The sequence below is a fragment of the Haliotis cracherodii genome, unplaced genomic scaffold, assembly GCF_022045235.1.
Source record: "Haliotis cracherodii isolate W230 unplaced genomic scaffold, xgHalCrac1.p SCAF_2, whole genome shotgun sequence".
Lineage (NCBI taxonomy): Eukaryota > Metazoa > Mollusca > Gastropoda > Lepetellida > Haliotidae > Haliotis > Haliotis cracherodii.
The window spans coordinates 73,921,678-73,942,068 of NW_027266275.1; the positions used below are offsets into that span (position 1 = coordinate 73,921,678).

The 20,391-nt window shown below is 42.5% G+C and overlaps 1 protein-coding gene across 1 annotated transcript in view; it reads left to right on the top strand.

Moving 5' to 3' along the window:
- The window catches only part of LOC139469629 (transducin beta-like protein 3), a 28,845-nt gene extending 8,748 nt beyond the window's left edge, over nucleotides 1-20,097 (top strand). The window contains exons 9-24 of the mRNA XM_071251853.1: nucleotides 402-501; nucleotides 3,611-3,813; nucleotides 4,717-4,917; nucleotides 5,634-5,740; nucleotides 6,284-6,485; nucleotides 7,000-7,089; nucleotides 7,720-7,788; nucleotides 7,905-7,975; nucleotides 9,326-9,482; nucleotides 10,308-10,366; nucleotides 14,557-14,660; nucleotides 14,917-14,988; nucleotides 16,446-16,604; nucleotides 17,361-17,466; nucleotides 18,295-18,634; nucleotides 19,447-20,097. Of these exons, the coding sequence (XP_071107954.1) occupies nucleotides 402-501; nucleotides 3,611-3,813; nucleotides 4,717-4,917; nucleotides 5,634-5,740; nucleotides 6,284-6,485; nucleotides 7,000-7,089; nucleotides 7,720-7,788; nucleotides 7,905-7,975; nucleotides 9,326-9,482; nucleotides 10,308-10,366; nucleotides 14,557-14,660; nucleotides 14,917-14,988; nucleotides 16,446-16,604; nucleotides 17,361-17,466; nucleotides 18,295-18,634; nucleotides 19,447-19,959 (2,553 nt within the window). The 3' untranslated portion in view covers nucleotides 19,960-20,097. The remainder of the gene's footprint in view (nucleotides 1-401; nucleotides 502-3,610; nucleotides 3,814-4,716; nucleotides 4,918-5,633; nucleotides 5,741-6,283; nucleotides 6,486-6,999; nucleotides 7,090-7,719; nucleotides 7,789-7,904; nucleotides 7,976-9,325; nucleotides 9,483-10,307; nucleotides 10,367-14,556; nucleotides 14,661-14,916; nucleotides 14,989-16,445; nucleotides 16,605-17,360; nucleotides 17,467-18,294; nucleotides 18,635-19,446) is intronic.
- Nucleotides 20,098-20,391: the final 294 nt, after the last annotated feature.

Here is a 20,391-nt window from a genome sequence, read left to right on the forward strand (position 1 = left end):
ATCTGTGCCCTGACTTGTGCCTTGACCTGTGCCCTGACTTGTGCTTTGATCTGTGCCCTGACTTGTGCTTTGATCTGTGCCCTGACACATGCCTTGATCTGTGCCCTGACATGTGCTTTGATCTGTGGCCTGACTTGTGCTTTGATCTGTGCCCTGACATGTGCTTTGATCTGTGGCCTGACTTGTGCTTTGATCTGTGCCCTGACATGTGCCTTGATCTGTGCCCTGACATGTGCTTTGATCTGTGCCCTGACTTGTGCCTTGATCTGTGCCCTGATCTGTCATTTGATATGTGTCTTGTTTTGTGCCTTGACATGAGCCTTGACATGGGCCTTGATATGTGCCTTGATATGTGCCCTGTGCGCTGACATGAACCTTGACCTGTGGCTTGACCTGTGCAGAGTGTGGAGTCTGTGATGCTGCTGCGGGATGACCGGGACTATAGTGACCTTGACCTTCCATCTCCAGACTGTCCGCATGTCCTTGTAGCCAGCAGTAAAGGTGAGATGTATTCATGAAGTCATGTGACATATTTATTACTCACTTGTTGGTCCAGATGTTTCAGACATCTTACCTGTGTCTGTCCTGCGTTCTCATCACTCTGTTACTTGGGTAACATGATTATACATTATGACATGACACAGCTTTCTAAAATACAAATGACATTGATTACGTAGTATATATTCTCTGTTTTGAACTCAAAGAGGGGCATTGTTGACCTAATACCTACACGGACATATTAAAGAAGATATTGTTTCCTGATAACTGACTTCACTTGGGAATAACTTATACTGCTCAACTATTGATAGGGATAATTCTGTTAAAATACAGTCAAGTCTCATTAATCCGACAATCGGCTTTATCCGACACAAATGATGGGAACCGTTTTAATCAGTGCTATTTAGACCCGTTAATCCGACAGTCTCGCACTCCGACTCTGACACACCTAATTTGCAATGAATTGCTGAAATCACTCATTAATCAGTCTTGTTAATCCGACACAGTGATCAGCGTACTCCATGGTCACCTGCCCGCAAGTACATAGCCCCGTGTTTTGATGCGAGACGAGTCGGCGAGTAGCTGCATATTTCCACGGCTGCAGAGATGAACTTGCATAACAATAAACAATTACTGCTTTAAATATACAAAACAAGATTAATCACATGCCTAGATTACTTCAATCACATTAAAATCGGATACAAGTTCTCGCTACCACTGAGGACATCCCATTACAGGTCACGTCAAAACGACCTTTCGCAAACTTTGACCCACCAATTAAATTACTAACAGGAAGTTGACATTAGCCACTAGGAAAGCAGCTTTCTTAAGCATTGCGGCACCAGTTTCAAATTAGCGACTTCCATTCCAGACTATGCTTTAAAAATCTGTCAATTTTGAATCAGTCATCCCGTCCGTAACAGTAGTTTTGTGTTAAACTTTAGTGGTTGCATGATTAGAAAACATATTCCGCTGACAATGTAACACAACAATATGAATATTTCATTTTTCCTTTTCCTACGTGTTTGTATTGTTATCTATTGTGTAGTTGTCCAATTTTCGATCACGAACGTTTATACTACCTAATTTCGTTTATCCGACATACTCGTTAATCCGACATAATCATATGCAACCAACAATGTCGGATTAACGGGACTTGACTGTATACACTTTAGCATCTTCCCGAGGCAAGAGAGTTAACTGACTTTAAAAGTCCAGTTTCCACCCTTGCCGAACTTGGCTGGAATTCCTGGGCTCGATCGTAGCGCCACCAGTGGGTTTTATGAGTTATGTCCCTTCCATTTCCCTCCTATTGACCAATCAGATTCAACCTCTCGTATCACTTGCATTTGCTTCAAACAAAACGGTGGCGCCCAGTCAAGACGATCTGATTGATAATCAAGATCTATATTGTGATAAAACGAGTCTTACATCGCGAAGTGCATAAAATCACGTGAGCACCTTGATTAAAAGCATGAAAAGATTTTGAAAATATCTGTTGACAACGAGTTAGCGGTGCACATGCTTTGCAAATCCTGCAGTCGACCGAAATCTGCATGACAGTTTACGAACCGGATTTCGATTTCAGTGCGCGATTTTGATTGGACTATGCATAGACTCGTTAGTCCAGCCAAACTGTAACTCCATAATACCAGCCTAGTTCGGCAAGGGTGGAAACTGGTCTTTTATAGTCGGTTAACTCCCTTGCCTCGGGAAGATGACACTTTGGAGGAGAATCAGTTTTATGTATCATTGAAACATTAAAAATGTCCCTATCAAAAGTGGGGTAGTATACTGATCAAGAACTAACCAAGCAGGAACCTGTGACACTTTCACTTCCTTAATAAACTACTTGGATCAGGTGTGACAGACAGTTTCATGTATGTTGCTTCGATGTTATTGATTGTGTTGAATATGCAGGAAACAAACCTTGTTTGCTCACTAGAATTTGTTCCAGTGGTCAATCAAATAACTGATGTATCGTCTGTGTGTAATAACTGATGTGTAGTCTGTGTGTAATAACTGATGTGTAGTCTGTGTGTAATAACTGATGTGTAGTCAGTGTGTAATAACTGATGTATAGTCAGTGTGTAATAACTGATGTATAGTCTGTGTGTAATAACTGATGTGTAGTCTGTGTGTAATAACTGATGTGTAGTTTGTGTGTAATAACTGATGTGTAGTCAGTGTGTAATAACTGATGTGTAGTCTGTGTGTAATAACTGATGTGTAGTTTGTGTGTAATAACTGATGTGTAGTCAGTGTGTAATAACTGATGTGTAGTTTGTGTGTAATAACTGATATATAGTCTGTGTGTAATAACTGATGTGTAGTCAGTGTGTAATAACTGATGTATAGTCTGTGTGTAATAACTGATGTGTAGTCTGTGTGTAATAACTGATGTGTAGTTTGTGTGTAATAACTGATGTGTAGTTTGTGTGTAATAACTAATGTGTAGTTTGTGTGTAATAACTGATGTATAGTCTGTGTGTAATAACTGATGTGTAGTCTGTGTGTAATAACTGATGTGTAGTTTGTGTGTAATAACTGATGTGTAGTCAGTGTGTAATAACTGATGTGTAGTTTGTGTGTAATAACTGATATATAGTCTGTGTGTAATAACTGATGTGTAGTCAGTGTGTAATAACTGATGTATAGTCTGTGTGTAACAACTGATATGTAGTTTGTGTGTAATAACTGATGTGTAGTCTGTGTGTAATAACTGATGTATAGTCTGTGTGTAATAACTGATATGTAGACTGTGTAATAACTGATGTTTAGTCTGTGTGTAATAACTGATATGTAGTCTGTGTGTAATAACTGATGTTTAGTCTGTGTGTAATAACTGATATGTAGTCTGTGTGTAATAACTGATATGTAGTCTGTGTAATAACTGATATGTAGTCTGTGTGAAATAACTGATGTATAGTTTGTGTGTAATAACTGATATTAGTCTGTGTGTATTAACTGATGTTACTAGTGTGTGTGTAATAACTAATATAAGCGTGTGTGTATTAATGTAGTCTGTGTAATAACTGATGTATATTCTCTGTGAAATAACTGATTATATTCCGTGTGTAATAACTGATGTATATTCTTTGATGTCCTGCAGGCAATATACGTGTCATCAACACCCTGACAGGACGGTGTGTGCACAAGAAAGAAGCCATCACTGCCACCGCTGCAGATGAAGCAGACGATGACCAGGTGGTCACGCAGGCCATACACGTCCCAGCCATCGACTCCGTGGTCATCGTCACATACGACCAGAACATCATCTTTTATGATGAGCAAAACCTTTCTGTCTCCAAACAAGTAAGTAAACAAGTTGACAATAAACAGCTAAACACACACACACACACTCACACACACACACTTACACACACACACAGACACGCACGCACGCACACACACTCAGACAGACACACACTAACCAGCTAGATACATACAAATTTACATAAACAAGATTTTATAGATGGAATTAAACATTTTTGTCGGAGAAATAAGTGAAGTTGACTGAGCGAGTACAGTTAATGAGATCACATGGAGAACAACAGGTCAGGAAACTGGGACGGGACACCAGGGCTTGACGGGACACCAGGCCTTGACGGGACACCAGGGCTTGAGGGGACACCAGGGCTTGACGGGACACCAGAGCTTGACGGGACACCAGAGCTTGACGGGACACCAGGGCTTGACTGGACACCAGGGCTTGACTGGACACCAGGGCTTGACGGGACACCAGGGCTTGACTGGACACCAGGGCTGGACGGGACACCAGGCCTTGACTGGACACCAGGGCTTGATTGGACACCAGGGCTTGACGGGACACCAGAGCTTGACGGGACACCAGGGCTTGACGGGACACCAGGGCTTGACTGGACATTAGGGCTTGACAGGACACCAGGGCTTGACAGGACACCAGGGCTTTACGGGACACCAGGGCTTGACGGGACACCAGGGCTTGACGGGACACCAGAGCTTGACTGTACATTAGGGCTTGACGGGACACCAGGGCTTGACTGGACACCAGGGCTTGACTGGACATTAGGGAGCACACCATCATGGGTCCCCAGGACAGGACACCTTAGTGCTACAGCTATTGTAAGTCTATGTTAAGGTGTAGGCATTACAGAAGTATTAGCGCTTATACCACTTTGTGCAAGCTAGCCAAGGACACCTAGCGGGCCCAGTTCTTGTCACCTTGCTGTGTTTCAGTTGTCTGGCAGTGCTGACGAGGTGCTGGATGTGCAGTTTGTCGGCGAGGATGACACACACCTGGTTGTTGCAAGCAACAGTGCCAAGCTGAAGGTGTTCAATGTGAGCACATGGGCGTGTCAGATTGTGGAGGGGCACTCGGACATTGTGCTGGCTGTGGCTGTCTATGCTAAAACAGGCCTTGTGGCTACCAGCTCCAAGGTAAGGTAGACGAAGGGACAGATAAGTTTCCATGGTCAAACTATCCTTCAATTATATCTGATATACTGGTAACTAATTGCAGATATATCACAAAGTATCTAGTTTTATGTCTTGTTGATAAGTGCAGTGCATGTGTGTGAGCAGTGCATGTGTGAGCAGTGCCTGTGTGTGAGCAGTGCCTGTGTGTGAGCAGTGCCTGTGTGTAAGCAGTGCATGTGTGTGAGCAGTGCATGTGTGAGCAGTGCCTGTGTGTGAGCAGTGCCTGTGTGACAGCAGTGCATGTGTGTGAGCAGTGCGTGTGTGTGAGAAGTTCATGTGTGTGAGCAGTGCATGTGTGTGAGCAGTGCCTGTGTGTAAGCAGTGCATGTGTGTGAGCAGTGCATGTGTGAGCAGTGCCTGTGTGTGAGCAGTGCCTGTGTGACAGCAGTGCATGTGTGTGAGCAGTGCGTGTGTGTGAGAAGTTCATGTGTGTGAGCAGTGCATGTGTGTGAGCAGTACCTGTGTGTGAGCAGTGCATGTGTGTGAGTAGTGCCTGTGTGTGAGCAGTACCTGTGTGTGAGCAGTGCATGTGTGTGAGCAGTGCATGTGTGAGCAGTTCATGTGTGAGCAGTTCATGTGTGAGCAGTACCTGTGTGTGAGCAGTGCATGTGTGTGAGCAGTGCCTGTATGTGAGCAATACATGTGTGTGAGCAGTACCTATGTGTTGTGTGTTCCAGGACTCGACAGTGAGACTGTGGAAGTTTCTGCCTGAGACAGGGAGTCTGTTTTGTGTTGCTGTCTGTCATGGCCACGTCCAGGCTGTCAGTTCAGTCGCCTTCTCCAGGTGAGTTCATGTAGATAAACTGGAGATCATTCTTAAAATAGACTTAAGCTGGAGATTACATCTCTGTTCTGGTCTAGGCTGGACATCCTCGTTTCATATCCAAGATATTTCTGTTCAGCTGGAGATCCTTCTCTGTTTTTATCTGGGCTGGAGATCCTTCTTTGTTCATATTTCAGCTGGAGATCCTTCTCTGTTCATATCTCAGCTGGAGATCCTTTTATGGTCGTATCTCAGCTGGAGATCCTTCTCTGTTCATATCTCAGCTGGAGATCCTTCTCTGTTCATATCTCAGCTGGAGATCCTTTTCTGTTCATCTGTCAGGTGGTGACCCTTATCATTTCATATATCAGCTGGAGATCCCTCCAAGTATATTTCTGGAGATTCTGAAAGCAAATTTTGAGGGCATGACTACTGTTGACTGGAAAGCCATGATTATTTTATATCAAACTTTTCTTTTTGTCCCATGCTACTTTTCTTAAGATTTTTATATGTGACAATGCTTCTAAACTGTCAGATATATCAGTTATGTGCTTGACCTTGTAGAAAATCCCCATCATTCATAGTGAGTGGTGGTCGAGACAGCACTCTGAAGTTGTGGCCAATAGAAGATGCTTTCAGCTCTGATGGGCTGACGGAACTCACATGTCAGGCCACAGAGCGGGGCCATGAGAAGGATATCAACTGCATAACTGTCGCACCAAATGACAAGTTCATTGCCACAGGCTCCCAGGATAAGACAGCAAAGGTGAGTGTCATTCAGTGTCAAGGTCATTGCAGTGAAGTCACTGGACAAGACATTCAAGGTCAGTGTCATTTTGTGTCAGGTCATTCCATGAGGTCACAGTCCAGGTCCTACACAATCTCCAAGGGGTCAACATGAGCTTCATTCCATGAAGGTCATTGTTTGTTTGGGTCAAGGCTGCATTGAAGACATTATTAATTGCCAAGTTCATTGCCTTGTAGAGCACTAAAGGACATCAAGACTAAAGCAACTATTCAGAAAGTAGAAATGTATTAGAGGAAATGTGACGTTCAAGTGTTGTTGAAATCATTCAAGTTATGAAGGATACATGTAATAAGCAAAATGGCGCAGATGGAATTTCATCAACGTAATGACACTTCCCTCAAATATATTTCTCACAAATGAATATATACTTGATATATACTTGAATAGTTGATTCCAAGGTCCAGTTGTAGCTTGGGGATGCGTACCTCTTCTGTCTACAAGACAGTTATGGGCGATGTGTTTATGATTTCAGCTGTGGAAGGGTTTCAATCTGTCTTTGGCCGGGGTGTTCCGAGGACACTCCAGAGGGGTGTGGTGCGTCCAGTTCTCACCTGTAGACCAGGTACGCCTTGATCACCATGATCACATCATTTCTCTTCTTACAATATCTTTTAATGCTCGTTTAATGACCCCCCAGTGTTATGGTAAGTCAGAAATTCGCAAAATGTGTTGTAATAAGTTCACTACTAAAAAGAGCTGCAACAAACAAGTTTCTACAGCTAGCTTTTCCTTTTGAACCTCCTCTGAAATATTTATAGTCAAAACGTTTCTCCACGATTTGAAGTAAATATGCATTTCGCAATACATGTCGTATCATGATATGTATCGTATCGTGGCCTTGCTGTATCGTTTCACCCCTAATCAGAACATGTGTACATATATGTAAGGAACACTACACAGATGAAAGCCGAACCGTTATTTCTGAATTAACATTCAACATTGAAAATATTACACTCAAGTGATGTAAAACATGTAATCACTTTTTCGTAATCTGAAAATTTGGAAACTTGCAAACTTCTATTGTGAAACCTTGCTTTAAACAAGTTAAGTTAAACCTAAAAAAGCTCCAAATCGTCAAAGAGAAGGTAAGTCAGATAATTTGTGTCATGGTGAAGACAAACTAGGCTAGTCTACTGTAGGGTACATACGACTGAAGAGCCTGGTCTAACTGACACCCGTTTTGTTGCTCCAGTGTTTGGCCACCAGCTCTACCGACGGCAGTGTCCGCATCTGGAGTCTGTCCGACCTCTCCTGTCTGAAGGTCAGTGCTTCGTCTTATCATCTTTATCATTAATGGATGAAGGAGACACATGTTGTAAACAAAGTAGTAAACAACCTGTTACATTGTGGATACATTGTTTGTGTTGTGTTCTACAGACCTTTGAAGGCCATGATGCGTCTGTCCTGAAGGTGGTGTTTGTCTCCAGAGGCATGCAGCTGCTGTCTGTGTAAGTAGACCTTGATGTGTGTAGCAGACCTTGATGTGTGTAAGTAGACCTTGATGTGTGTAGCAGACCTTGATGTGTGTAAGTAGACCTTCATGTGTGTAAGTAGACAACGATGTGTGTAAGTAGACCTTGAGGTGTGTAAGTAGACTTTGATGTGTGTAAGTAGACCTTGATGTGTGTAAGTAGACCTTGAGGTGTGTAAGTAGACCTAGATGTGTGTAGCAGACCTTGATGTGTGTAAGTAGACCTTGATGTGTGTAGCAGACCTTGATGTGTGTAAGTAGACCTTCATGTGTGTAAGTAGACAACGATGTGTGTAAGTAGACCTTGAGGTGTGTAAGTAGACTTTGATGTGTGTAAGTAGACCTTGATGTGTGTAAGTAGACCTTGAGGTGTGTAAGTAGACCTTGATGTGTGTGTAAGTAGACCTTGATGTGTGTAAGTAGACCTTGATGTGTGTAAGTAGACCTTGATGTGTGTAAGTAGACTTTGATGTGTGTAAGTAGACCTTGATGTGTGTAAGTAGACAACGATGTGTGTAAGCAGACCTTGATGTGTGTAAGTAGACCTTGATGTGTGTAAGCAGACCTTGATGTGTGTAAGCAGACCTTGATGTGTGTAAGTAGACCTTGATGTGTGTAAGTAGACCTTGATGTGTGTAAGCAGACCTTGATGTGTGTAAGTAGACCTTGATGTGTGTAGCAGACCTTGATGTGTGTCAGCAGACCTTGATGTGTGTAAGTAGACAACGATGTGTGTAAGCAGACCTTGAGGTGTGTAAGTAGACCTTGATGTGTGTAAGCAGACCTCGATGTGTGTAAGCAGACCTTGATGTGTGTGAGCAGACCTTGATGTGTGTAAGTAGACCTTGATGTGTGTAAGCAGACCTGAATGTGTGTAAGTAGACCTTGATGTGTGTCAGCAGACCTTGATGTGTGTAAGTAGACAACAATGTGTGTAAGTAGACCTTGATGTGTGTAAGTAGACCTTGATGTGTAAGTAGACCTTGACGACTGTAAGTAGACCTTCATGTGTGTCAGCAGACCTTGATGTGTGTAAGTAAACCTTGATGTGTGTAAGCAGACCTTGATGTGTGTAAGTAGACCCTGATGTGTGTAAGTAGACCTTGATGTGTGTAAGCAGACCTTGATGTGTGTAAGTAGACCTTCATGTAAGTAGACCTTGATCTGTGTAAGCAGACCTTAATGTGTGTAAGTAGACCTTCATGTAAGTAGACCTTGATGTGTGTAAGCATGGTAAGTAGACCTTGATGTGTGTAAGTAGACCTAGATCTGTGAAAGTAGACTTTGACAGATCTGAGTGTATGATCTAGTATGTATATGTTGGCAGAGGGTCTGATGGCCTTCTGAAGCTGTGGACCATCAAGACGAACGACTGTGTGAAGACGTATGATGAGCATGCCGCCAAGGTCTGGTGCGTGGCCTGTAGCCAAGACGAGGAGAGGGTGGTCACAGCAGATGCAGAGTCCAACATTATCTTATGGAAGGTGGGGAGGAGAGTAGCCGCGTGTATCGCTCGGCGTTAGGTCCAGGCACATTGTCCGTCCACAAACTTGAACGCCTCTGACACTATAACTACATGGGCTCCCATTCCAGCAATTTTTCAAAAACAGTCAGTTTCAACCATCAAACAGACTACATGTATCAGTATGAATGTTGAAAGTAGTATAAGTACTATAAATTTGTAGTATGGAGTGCCCTGTCAGGATTCTAGGCTCTGGGTCCCCAATAATCTATGCTTGTCAAACGAGATGTTCAAGTTCAATGACTTGGCTGATTTCTGACAGTATGAGTCACTGGTTTGTCTGGTGTTGACTTGATAATACACAGGCCACCATGATGTGGTGGGAATATTGCTCACTGTGGTGTTGACCTACAGACCTGTGCATGCAGGATAACAGGGTCATAGGTTTTCGGACATCATACGTTTTTGGACAGACATGTTTATTGTAATTACTTTCGTTATAACAAGGTCGTGGCATCACACAGACATTGTCAATACTCAGATGATGACCTGTTTTTATGATAAAGTCATCTTTTATAAGTGAGTGCGATGTCTTGAGTTCTTGGGATTTACAAGAAATTACAAATGTTTCTTCAGCATCTGATAACCCCTAACACAGGGATATATACATTTTGGTGTTGTTTTAGTTTGGTCCTTTGTACTTCAGATACTTTTATTTAGTTAGTCTTTTACCCCCAGATTTCTGATCAAGGAAGTAATTTTCGCATAATTTGTTATCCAATAGAAGCATTCAGGAGGATATGTTTATTTCCCGGCTGGTAGTGTAATCTGGGCGCGTGTGTTGCAGGATGTGTCTGAGCAGGAAGGTGAGGAAATCCTCCTTAAGCAAGAACAACAAGTGCTGCAGTAAGTCGATATGTCTGTGTCCGCTTGGTTTGTTTGTTGTCAAACGCCTCATCTAGCAATATTGTGTAACGTTACCTTGCCATTTGACCCGGTAGTTTCATGCAGGCATGCTAGCAACACTGTGACGTAACATACAGACATGTTAACAACATCGATAGTGACATGACATACAGGCATACTAACAACACTGTGACGTAACATACAGACATGCTAACAACATCAATAGTGACATGACATACAGACATACTAGCAACACTGTGACGTAACATACAGACATGCTAACAACATCAATAGTGACATGACATACAGACATGCTAACAACACTGATAGTGACGTAACATACAGACATGTTAACAACATCAATAGTGACATGACATACAGGCATACTAACAACACTGTGACGTAACATACAGACATGCTAACAACATCGATAGTCACGTGACGTACAGACATGCTAGCAACACTGTGACGTAACATACAGACATGCTAACAACATCGATAGTCACATGACATACAGACATGCTAGCAACACTGTGACATAACATACAGACATGCTAACAACATCGATAGTCACATGACATACAGACATGCTAACAACACTCTGACGTAACATACAGACATGTTAACAACATCGATAGTGACGTAACTTACAGACATGTTAACAACATCGATAGTGACATGACATACAGACATGCTAACAACACCGATAGTGACGTAACATACAGATATGTTAACAACACTGACGTAACATACAGACATGTTAACAACATCGATAGTGACATGACATACAAACATGCTAGCAACACCGATAGTGACGTAACATACAGACATGTTAACAACATCGATAGTGACCTGACATACAGACATGCTAACAACACCGATAGTAACGTAATATACAGACATGTTAACAACATCGATAGTGACGTGACATACAGACATGTTAACAACACCGATAGTGACATGACATACAGACATGCTAACAACACTGTGACGTAACATACAGACATGTTAACAACATCGATAGTGACATGACAAACAGACATGTTAACAACACCGATAGTGACGTAACATACAGACATGTTAACAACACCGATAGTGACATGACATGCAGGCATACTAACAATACTGTGACGTGACATACAGACATGTTAACAACACCGATAGTGACATGACCTGCAGGCATACTAACAACACTGTGACGTAACATACAGACATGTTAACAACATCGATAGTGACATGACAAACAGACATGTTAACAACACCGATAGTGACGTAACATACAGACATGTTAACAACATCGATAGCGACATGACATACAGACATGTTAACAACACCGATAGTGACATGACCTGCAGGCATACTAACAACACCGATAGTGACATGACATACAGACATGTTAACAACATCGATAATGACATGACATACAGACATGTTAACAACACCGATAGTGACATGACATGCAGGCATACTAACAACATCGATAGTGACATGACATACAGGCATGTTAACAACACCGATAGTGACATGACGTGCAGTCATGTTAACAACACTGATAGTTACATGACATACAGGCATGTTAACAACATCAATAGTGACATGACATACAGGCATGTTAACAACACCGATAGTGACATGACATGCAGGCATGTTAACAACACTGATAGTTACATGACATACAGACATGCTAACGACATCAATAGTGACATGTCATACAGGCATGTTAACAACACCGATAGTGACATAACATACAGACATGCTAACAACACCGATAGTGACGTAACATACAGACATGTTAACAACACTGTGACGTAACATACAGACATGTTTACAACATCGATAGTGACGTAACATACGGACATGTTAACAACATCGATAGTGACATTACATACAGACATGTTAACAACACCGATAGTGACATGACATTCAGGCATACTAACAACATCGATAGTGACATGACATACAGGCATGTTAACAACATCAATAGTGACGTGACATACAGGCATGTTAACAACACTGATAGTTACATGACATACAGACATGCTAACAACATCAATAGTGACATGACATACAGGCATGTTAACAACACCGATAGTGACATGACATGCAGTCATGTTAACAACACGGATAGTGACATGACATACAGACATGCTAACAACATCAATAGTGACATGACATACAGGCATGTTAACAACACTGATAGTGACATGACATACAGGCATGTTAACAACACTGATAGTGACATGACATACAGACATGCTAACAACATCAATAGTGACATGACATACAGGCATGTTAACAACACCGATAGTGACATGACATACATGCATGTTAATAACACCGATAGTGACATGACATACAGACATGCTAACAACATCAATAGTGACATGACATACAGGCATGTTAACAACACCGATAGTGACATGACATACATGCATGTTAATAACACCGATAGTGACATGACATACAGACATGCTAACAACATCAATAGTGACATGACATACAGGCATGTTAACAACACCGATAGTGATATGACATACAGGCATGTTAACAACACTGATAGTGACATGACATACAGACATGCTAACAACATCAATAGTGACGTGACATACAGGCATGTTAACAACACTGATAGTTACATGACATACAGACATGCTAACAACATCAATAGTGACATGACATACAGGCATGTTAACAACACCGATAGTGACATGACATGCAGTCATGTTAACAACACGGATAGTGACATGACATACAGACATGCTAACAACATCAATAGTGACATGACATACAGGCATGTTAACAACACTGATAGTGACATGACATACAGGCATGTTAACAACACTGATAGTGACATGACATACAGACATGCTAACAACATCAATAGTGACATGACATACAGGCATGTTAACAACACCGATAGTGACATGACATACATGCATGTTAATAACACCGATAGTGACATGACATACAGACATGCTAACAACATCAATAGTGACATGACATACAGGTATACTAACAACACCGATAGTGACATGACAAGCAGGCATGTTAACAACACCGATAGTGACATGACATACAGGCATGTTAACAATACCGATAGTGACATGACATACAGGCATGTTAACAACATCAATAGTGACATGACATACAGGTATACTAACAACACCGATAGTGACATGACATACAGGCATGTTAACAATACCGATAGTGACATGACAAGCAGGCATGTTAACAACACCGATAGTGACATGACAAGCAGGCATGTTAACAACACTGATAGTGATATGACATACAGACATGTTAACAACACTGATAGTGACATGACATACAGGCATGCTAACAACATCAATAGTGACATGACATGCAGGCATGTTAACAACACTGATAGTGACATGACATGCAGGCATGCTAACAACACCGATAGTGACATGACATACAGGCATGTTAACAATACCGATAGTGACATGACATACTGGCATGTTAACAACACTGATAGTGACATGACATACTGCCATGTTAAAACAGTGATAGTGACATGACATACTGCCATGTTTACAACACTGATAGTGACATGACATACAGACATGCTAACAACAGTGATAGTGACATGACATACAGGCTTGCTTACAACACTGATAGTGACATGACATACAGGCATGCTAACAACACCGATAGTGACATGACATGCAGCCATGTTAACAACACTGATAGTGACATGTCATACAGGCATGCTAACAACACCGATAGTGACATGACATACAGCCATGTTAACAACACTGATAGTGACATGACATACAGGCATGTTAACAACAGTGATAGTGACATGACATACTGCCATGTTAAAACAGTGATAGTGACATGACATACTGCCATGTTTACAACACTGATAGTGACATGACATACAGACATGCTAACAACAGTGATAGTGACATGACATACAGGCTTGCTTACAACACTGATAGTGACATGACATACAGGCATGCTAACAATGACGTTAAAGACATGACACACTGGCATACTAACAACACCGATTGTGACATGACATACAGTCATGCTAACATCACCGATAGTGACATGACATACAGGCATGTTAACAGCACTGATAGTCTCATGACATGCTCTTATCTCACACAGTCACAATTGATAGGACACCCACAGGTTTCTCTATAAGCTTCTGTTTGTTGTTGCAGACAACAAGAGTTATCTAACCTGATCCATGAGAAGCGGTACCTGAAAGCTATTGGGCTGGCCATCACACTGGAGCAGCCATACCGAGCTCTGACTGTCATGAAGGGTAGGCTTCCACACTTAGCTGTCTCCTCAGCATCAGGGCCGAGGATGTCCAGAACACATGCCCTGTGAAGAGTTTAGCTTATGAGGGGCATGAGGACACGATGTCCTAGCATGGGTTCAATGACCACATTCACCTTAATTATGTTACGTGATCTGTCAGCATCCTGTGCTCACCCAATATTTAAAATTAATTTCTGATATGGACATAATGTCTGTACAAGTTTGCTGTATCTAACATATATGTCCATTATTTGTAGAAATCCTGTTTGATGTGGATGGTCAGAAAAAACTGGAAGAGACTTTGTCCAAACTGCGGCCTGATCAGATAGGTAAGCACTGAATTGCTGCTCCATGTGATGTGATCTTTGACTGTATGTGATCCTCCACTAGATGTGATCCTACAGATGTGATCACCCACTAGTTGTGATCCTCCACGAGATGTGATCCTACACTGAATGTGATCCTCCACTAGATGTGATCCTCCAGTAGATGTGATCCTTGGCTAGATGTGATCCTTCACTAGTTGTGATCCTCCACTAGATGTGATCCTACACTGAATGTGATCCTCCACTAGATGTGATCTTCCAGTAGATGTGATCACAACTAGTTGTGATCCTCCACAAGATCTAATCTTCCACTAGATGTGATCCTTGACTAGATGTGATCCACCACTAGCTGTGATCCTCCACTAGATATGATCCTCCACTAGATGTGACCCTTGACTAGATGTGATCCTCCACTAGATGTGATCCTCCACTAGATGTGATCCTTCACTAGATGTGATCCTCCACTTAATGTGATCCTCCACTAGATGTGATCCTCCACTAAACATGATGACAACTAGATGTGATCCTCCACAAGATGTGATCTTCCACTAGATGAGATCCTTGACTAGATGTGATCCTCCACTAGATGTGATCCTCCACTAGATGTGATCATCCACTAAAGGTGATCATCCAGTAGATGAGATCCTTGACTAGATGTGATCATCCACTAGACGTGATCCTCGACTAGATGTGATCCCTCACTAGGTGTGATCCTCCATGAGATGTGATCCTCCACAAGGTGTGATCCTCGACCAGATGTGATCCTCCAGTAGATGTGTTCCCCCACTATGTGTGATCCTCCACTAGATGTAATCTTCCAGTAGATGTGATCCCCCACTAGATGTGATCCTCCAGTAGATGTGATCCCCCACTAGGTGTTATCAACCACTAGTTGTGATCCTTGACTACTAGTGATCCCCCACTAGATGTGATCCTCCAGTAGATGTGATCCCCCACTAGGTGTTATCAACCACTAGTTGTGATCCTTGACTACTAGTGATCCCCCACTAGATGTGATCCTCCAGTAGATGTGATCCCCCACTAGGTGTTATCAACCACTAGTTGTGATCCTTGACTACTTGTGATCCTCCACTAGATGTGATCCTTGACTAGATGTCATCCTCCACTAGGTGTATATGTACTTCCAATAGAAGCAGGCTGACAAATATGACGTCAGTATCATTTTTATTTCTCACTTGCCTGTGGATGAATCTTCCCCTCCGTTATTCTACAAGAATATATGTTCTTGACTTGTTTTTGCCAAGTAATTTGTGATAGTTGGCAACTTGTCTATAAATCCCAGATGAGATGTTTCCTTCATAACAGTAACCCTGTAGCTTGTGCATGACACTTTGTGTGGCATATGACCTTTTGTGTGGTATATGACCTCTTTGGTAGATGATCTCTTGTGTTGACCTCTTTTGTGGTGTTTGACCTTGTGTGACCTGATGTGTTTACAGATGCCATCCTCCGGTTCAGCGTTGCGTGGAACACCAACAGTAAACACTGTCACCTCGCACAGCTTCTTCTCCGTGTCGTGCTACAGACCCTCTCACCTGCCGACATCTGCGGCCTCCCCAACATCCGCTCCACCGTGGAGGGATTGCTGCCCTATACAGGTAGGTAGACCCTCTCACCTGCCCACAGACTCGTGAAGATCCAGGTTAGAATAGGTCTTCAGCAACCCATGCTTGCCATTAAAAGTGACTGTGCTTGTCATAAGAGGCAACTAATCGGACCGGGTGGTCAGGCTTGCTGACTTGCGTAGATCGATCCTCATGGTGTCAATCACTGGATTGACTGGTCCAGACTTGATAATTTTCAGACCGCTGTCATATAGCTGGAATATTGATGAAATATTGCTGTTAAAAAAAAAAGAAACAAACAAGCACCTGCCGACATCCGCACCACCGTGGGGCGACTACTCCCCTATACAAGAAGAACAATATCAGACAATTTTGCCAACAATCACCTGCAGCAAATTCTACTGACACACAGCTGGAGATATCCACTAATCTGAGCATTGAAACAACCTCTCTATGAACATAAACCCGTGAAGATTCCAGGGGTAGAATAGGTCTTCAGCAACCCATGCTTGCCGTAAAAGGCGACTATGCTTGTCGTAAAAGGCGACTAATGGGATCGGGTGGTCAGGCTCGCTGACTTGGTTGATGCATGTCATTGATCCCAATTGCGTTGATCGGTGTTCATGATATCAATCTCTGGATTGTCTGGTCCAGACTCGATTATTTACAGACCGCCGTCATATAGCTGGAATATTGCTGAATGTGGCGTTAAACAGCAAACCAACCAACCAACCAACTCTATGAAAATAACCTTGTATGGCATGCTGCACTCTTCATCTCCCCCTCCAGAGCGACACTTCCAGCGACTCACTCGGCTGTACCAGCAGTCCCGCTTCATCGAGTACACTTGGCAGTGCAGCCGCACCGTTGGAGCCAGCCCCACTGCCCCACACAGGTACGTACACACCACCCGTGAACATCCGGGGTAGAATAGGTCTTCAGCAACCCATGCTTGCCATAAAAGGTGACTATGCTTGTCATAAGAGGCGACTAACGGGATCAGGTGGTCAGACTTGCTCACTTGGTTGATGCATGTCATCGTATCCCCATTGTGTGGACCGATGCTCCTGCTCTCAATCACTGGATTATTACAGACCATAGTCATATAGCTGGAATATTGCTAAATTTGGCTTTTAACAATAAACAAACATCAAAATGTACACACCCTTACTGTATCCATTTCTGTCTGAGGAGAGGCTGAAAATTCACGTGCTTGTTCCCACCAATGATGACACCTGAATTTTTTCAAGAGGTTTTAATATGACATTCAATATGGCCGCAACAGAAGCCATACTGAAAAACCTATTTATGGCCATTACTCAATCATCTTTTTTCATAATATTGCTAACTTTGATATATGTTTAGTTGGTAGTGAGGCTTCATGCTCATGTTCTGTTTTTTGCAATATTTTGACATGTTGTTGTTTTTACCTTAAAATTCTATCTTTACGATTTGTTGGTCTTTACCCTCTGGTTTCCCCTCTGGTTTCCCCTCTGAAATGGCCAGATTGAGGGACCTGATCTTTGGCATATTTGTTTCTCCTTATGATGATTTCATATTTTGTTCAGATCATTAGATTTTATCTTAGTTTTTAGTCTTCAGTATTAAAGCTGAAACTATTTTAACAAAATTGCTGAGAGTGACTGTCTTTGGCAAGCCACAGAGCTGTGACGCTATATTATGTATGTTGTCCTCCTGTAACCAGTCTGTCTGTGGTGGTCAGTTCACAGCCCGAAGCCTTGGGAGAAGACGTGCTTTCCCAAGAGAGGGTTAGAGCAGTTGGAAATAAAAGGCATAGGTCAAGGTCAAACTCAGGTTCAGGGTCAGACTCAGACTCAGATTCAGATTCAGCATCTGAAACTAACGAAAACAGAGCTGATGTGACTGAAGACTTGTCTCACAGTGATGGAGAGGATGAGACTGTACAGGGAACAAAGGTCAAGGTTACACAGAGGTCAAAGCATGTTGAAGGATACTCTAGGACTAGATATGAAGTGGCACCTTTCTCTAAAGTTCCATCTGATAAGGAGAGCAGGAAAGATCATCACAAGAAAGGAGAAATGGTAAGAAGCAGTTGATAGGTAAGGAAATGTATCCTATAATGTTCCATGCACAGGCTCTTGGGTAGAATAGGTCTTCAGCAACCCATGCTTTTGCCATAAGAGGTGACTATGCTTTGTCATGAGGCCACTAACGGGATCGGGTGGTCTGGCTCGCTGACTTGGTTGATGCATGTCATCGTATCCTAAATGTGTGGATCGATGTTCATGATGTCAATCACTGGATTGTCTGGTCCAACCTCGATTATTTTTAAGAGCGCTGTGATATATCAGGAATATTGCTGAGTGCAGCGTTAAACAATAAACAAAACAATCAAATCCATATTCAGGCATTTTTGACACATTGACAGTTGTCATTTGTCATTGAGAGATATTCTTTTTTAGTGGGCTGGTATGAGTTTGGATTTTGTTTCTTTTTGAACAGTATTTCATTTATGCCACAGCACGTCAGCTTAGAACGGGAGGAAAGCCTGACATTGTAGATCTTAAACATTAACCAATTTGGTGAAACCTGTTTTTGTTGTGCAGACAAAACTAGAAATATAAATAGGCTGATTTTGAATCATTAGCCTCTGGCATGCCTTTATGACTCAGCTTTGCACAACAGATCACAGCAGATCACAGCATCGTCAATCACTGGGCCACCCATATCCCCTGTGATGTGTGTAGACAGTGTGTAAAATAGGGGTTATAATGCATACTACAGCCTGCTGTCCAATGCCCTGTGTCTCTACTTCCTTGAAATAGTGTAGTGTTGTGGCACAACATGTAGTGCATCATGGTAGACGTGTCAGTGCTGACATTGTGTGTTCCAGGCTGGGTCGAAGGGAGCCAAGAAGAGATCAAACTCAGCAGGCCAGGTCAGCCAGCAGGATTCACCAAGCAGCAGGAAGAAGATGAAGAAGAATGCTTCAAAGAAGGGGTCTGTGACCGTACAGACTGACACAGATGTTTCTGTCCATGATTCCCCAAGCAGCAGGAAGAAGATGAAGAAGAATGCTTCAAAGATGGGGTCTGTGACTGTACAGACTGACACAGATGTTTCTGTCCATGATTCCCCAAGCAGCAGGAAGAAGATGAAGAAGAATGCTTCAAAGATGGGGTCTGTGACTGTACAGACTGAAAAAGACGTTTCTGTCCATGATTCACCAAGCAGCAGGAAGAAGATGAAGAAGAATGCTTCAAAGATGGGGTCTGTGACTGTACAGACTGACACAGACGTTTCTGTCCTTGAAAGAAAAAATGGCAGAAAATCTAAGAGTGAATCCATTTCAGGACAGAAGAGTAACACTACACGACAGCGACGCAGGCAGAAAGAGCTGGGCTGATATACTGCAGTTGTGTGGATGGAGAGGGTGCATGTCGAGTGTGAATGTCGAGTGCATGTGGGTAGCCTGTAAATATGCAGATATGAATATTGTATAATAAATGCTGCATCTATGGTAATAAATATAGCAATTATTCCACATGCTTTGTTTACTATTGTGTTCCCTGTTAATCATGACTTTGAAGAAGAATAGGACCAACAACACCGATTTCACCCTCAATTATGGACTGGCATTTGCTATGTTATATTTGTTTCAGGGTCTGTCTGACAGACTAGAGAAGTATCAATACATTAACTTCATGTACAGACCCCTCCCCTTACCCCCTCCTTCCCCAGCGTCCTGGGTTATTGGGGAATAGAATGCCAAATTAGATTATCTAGACACATCGCACATGCAAATATACATGCACATGCAGACGCACACATGCTCGCG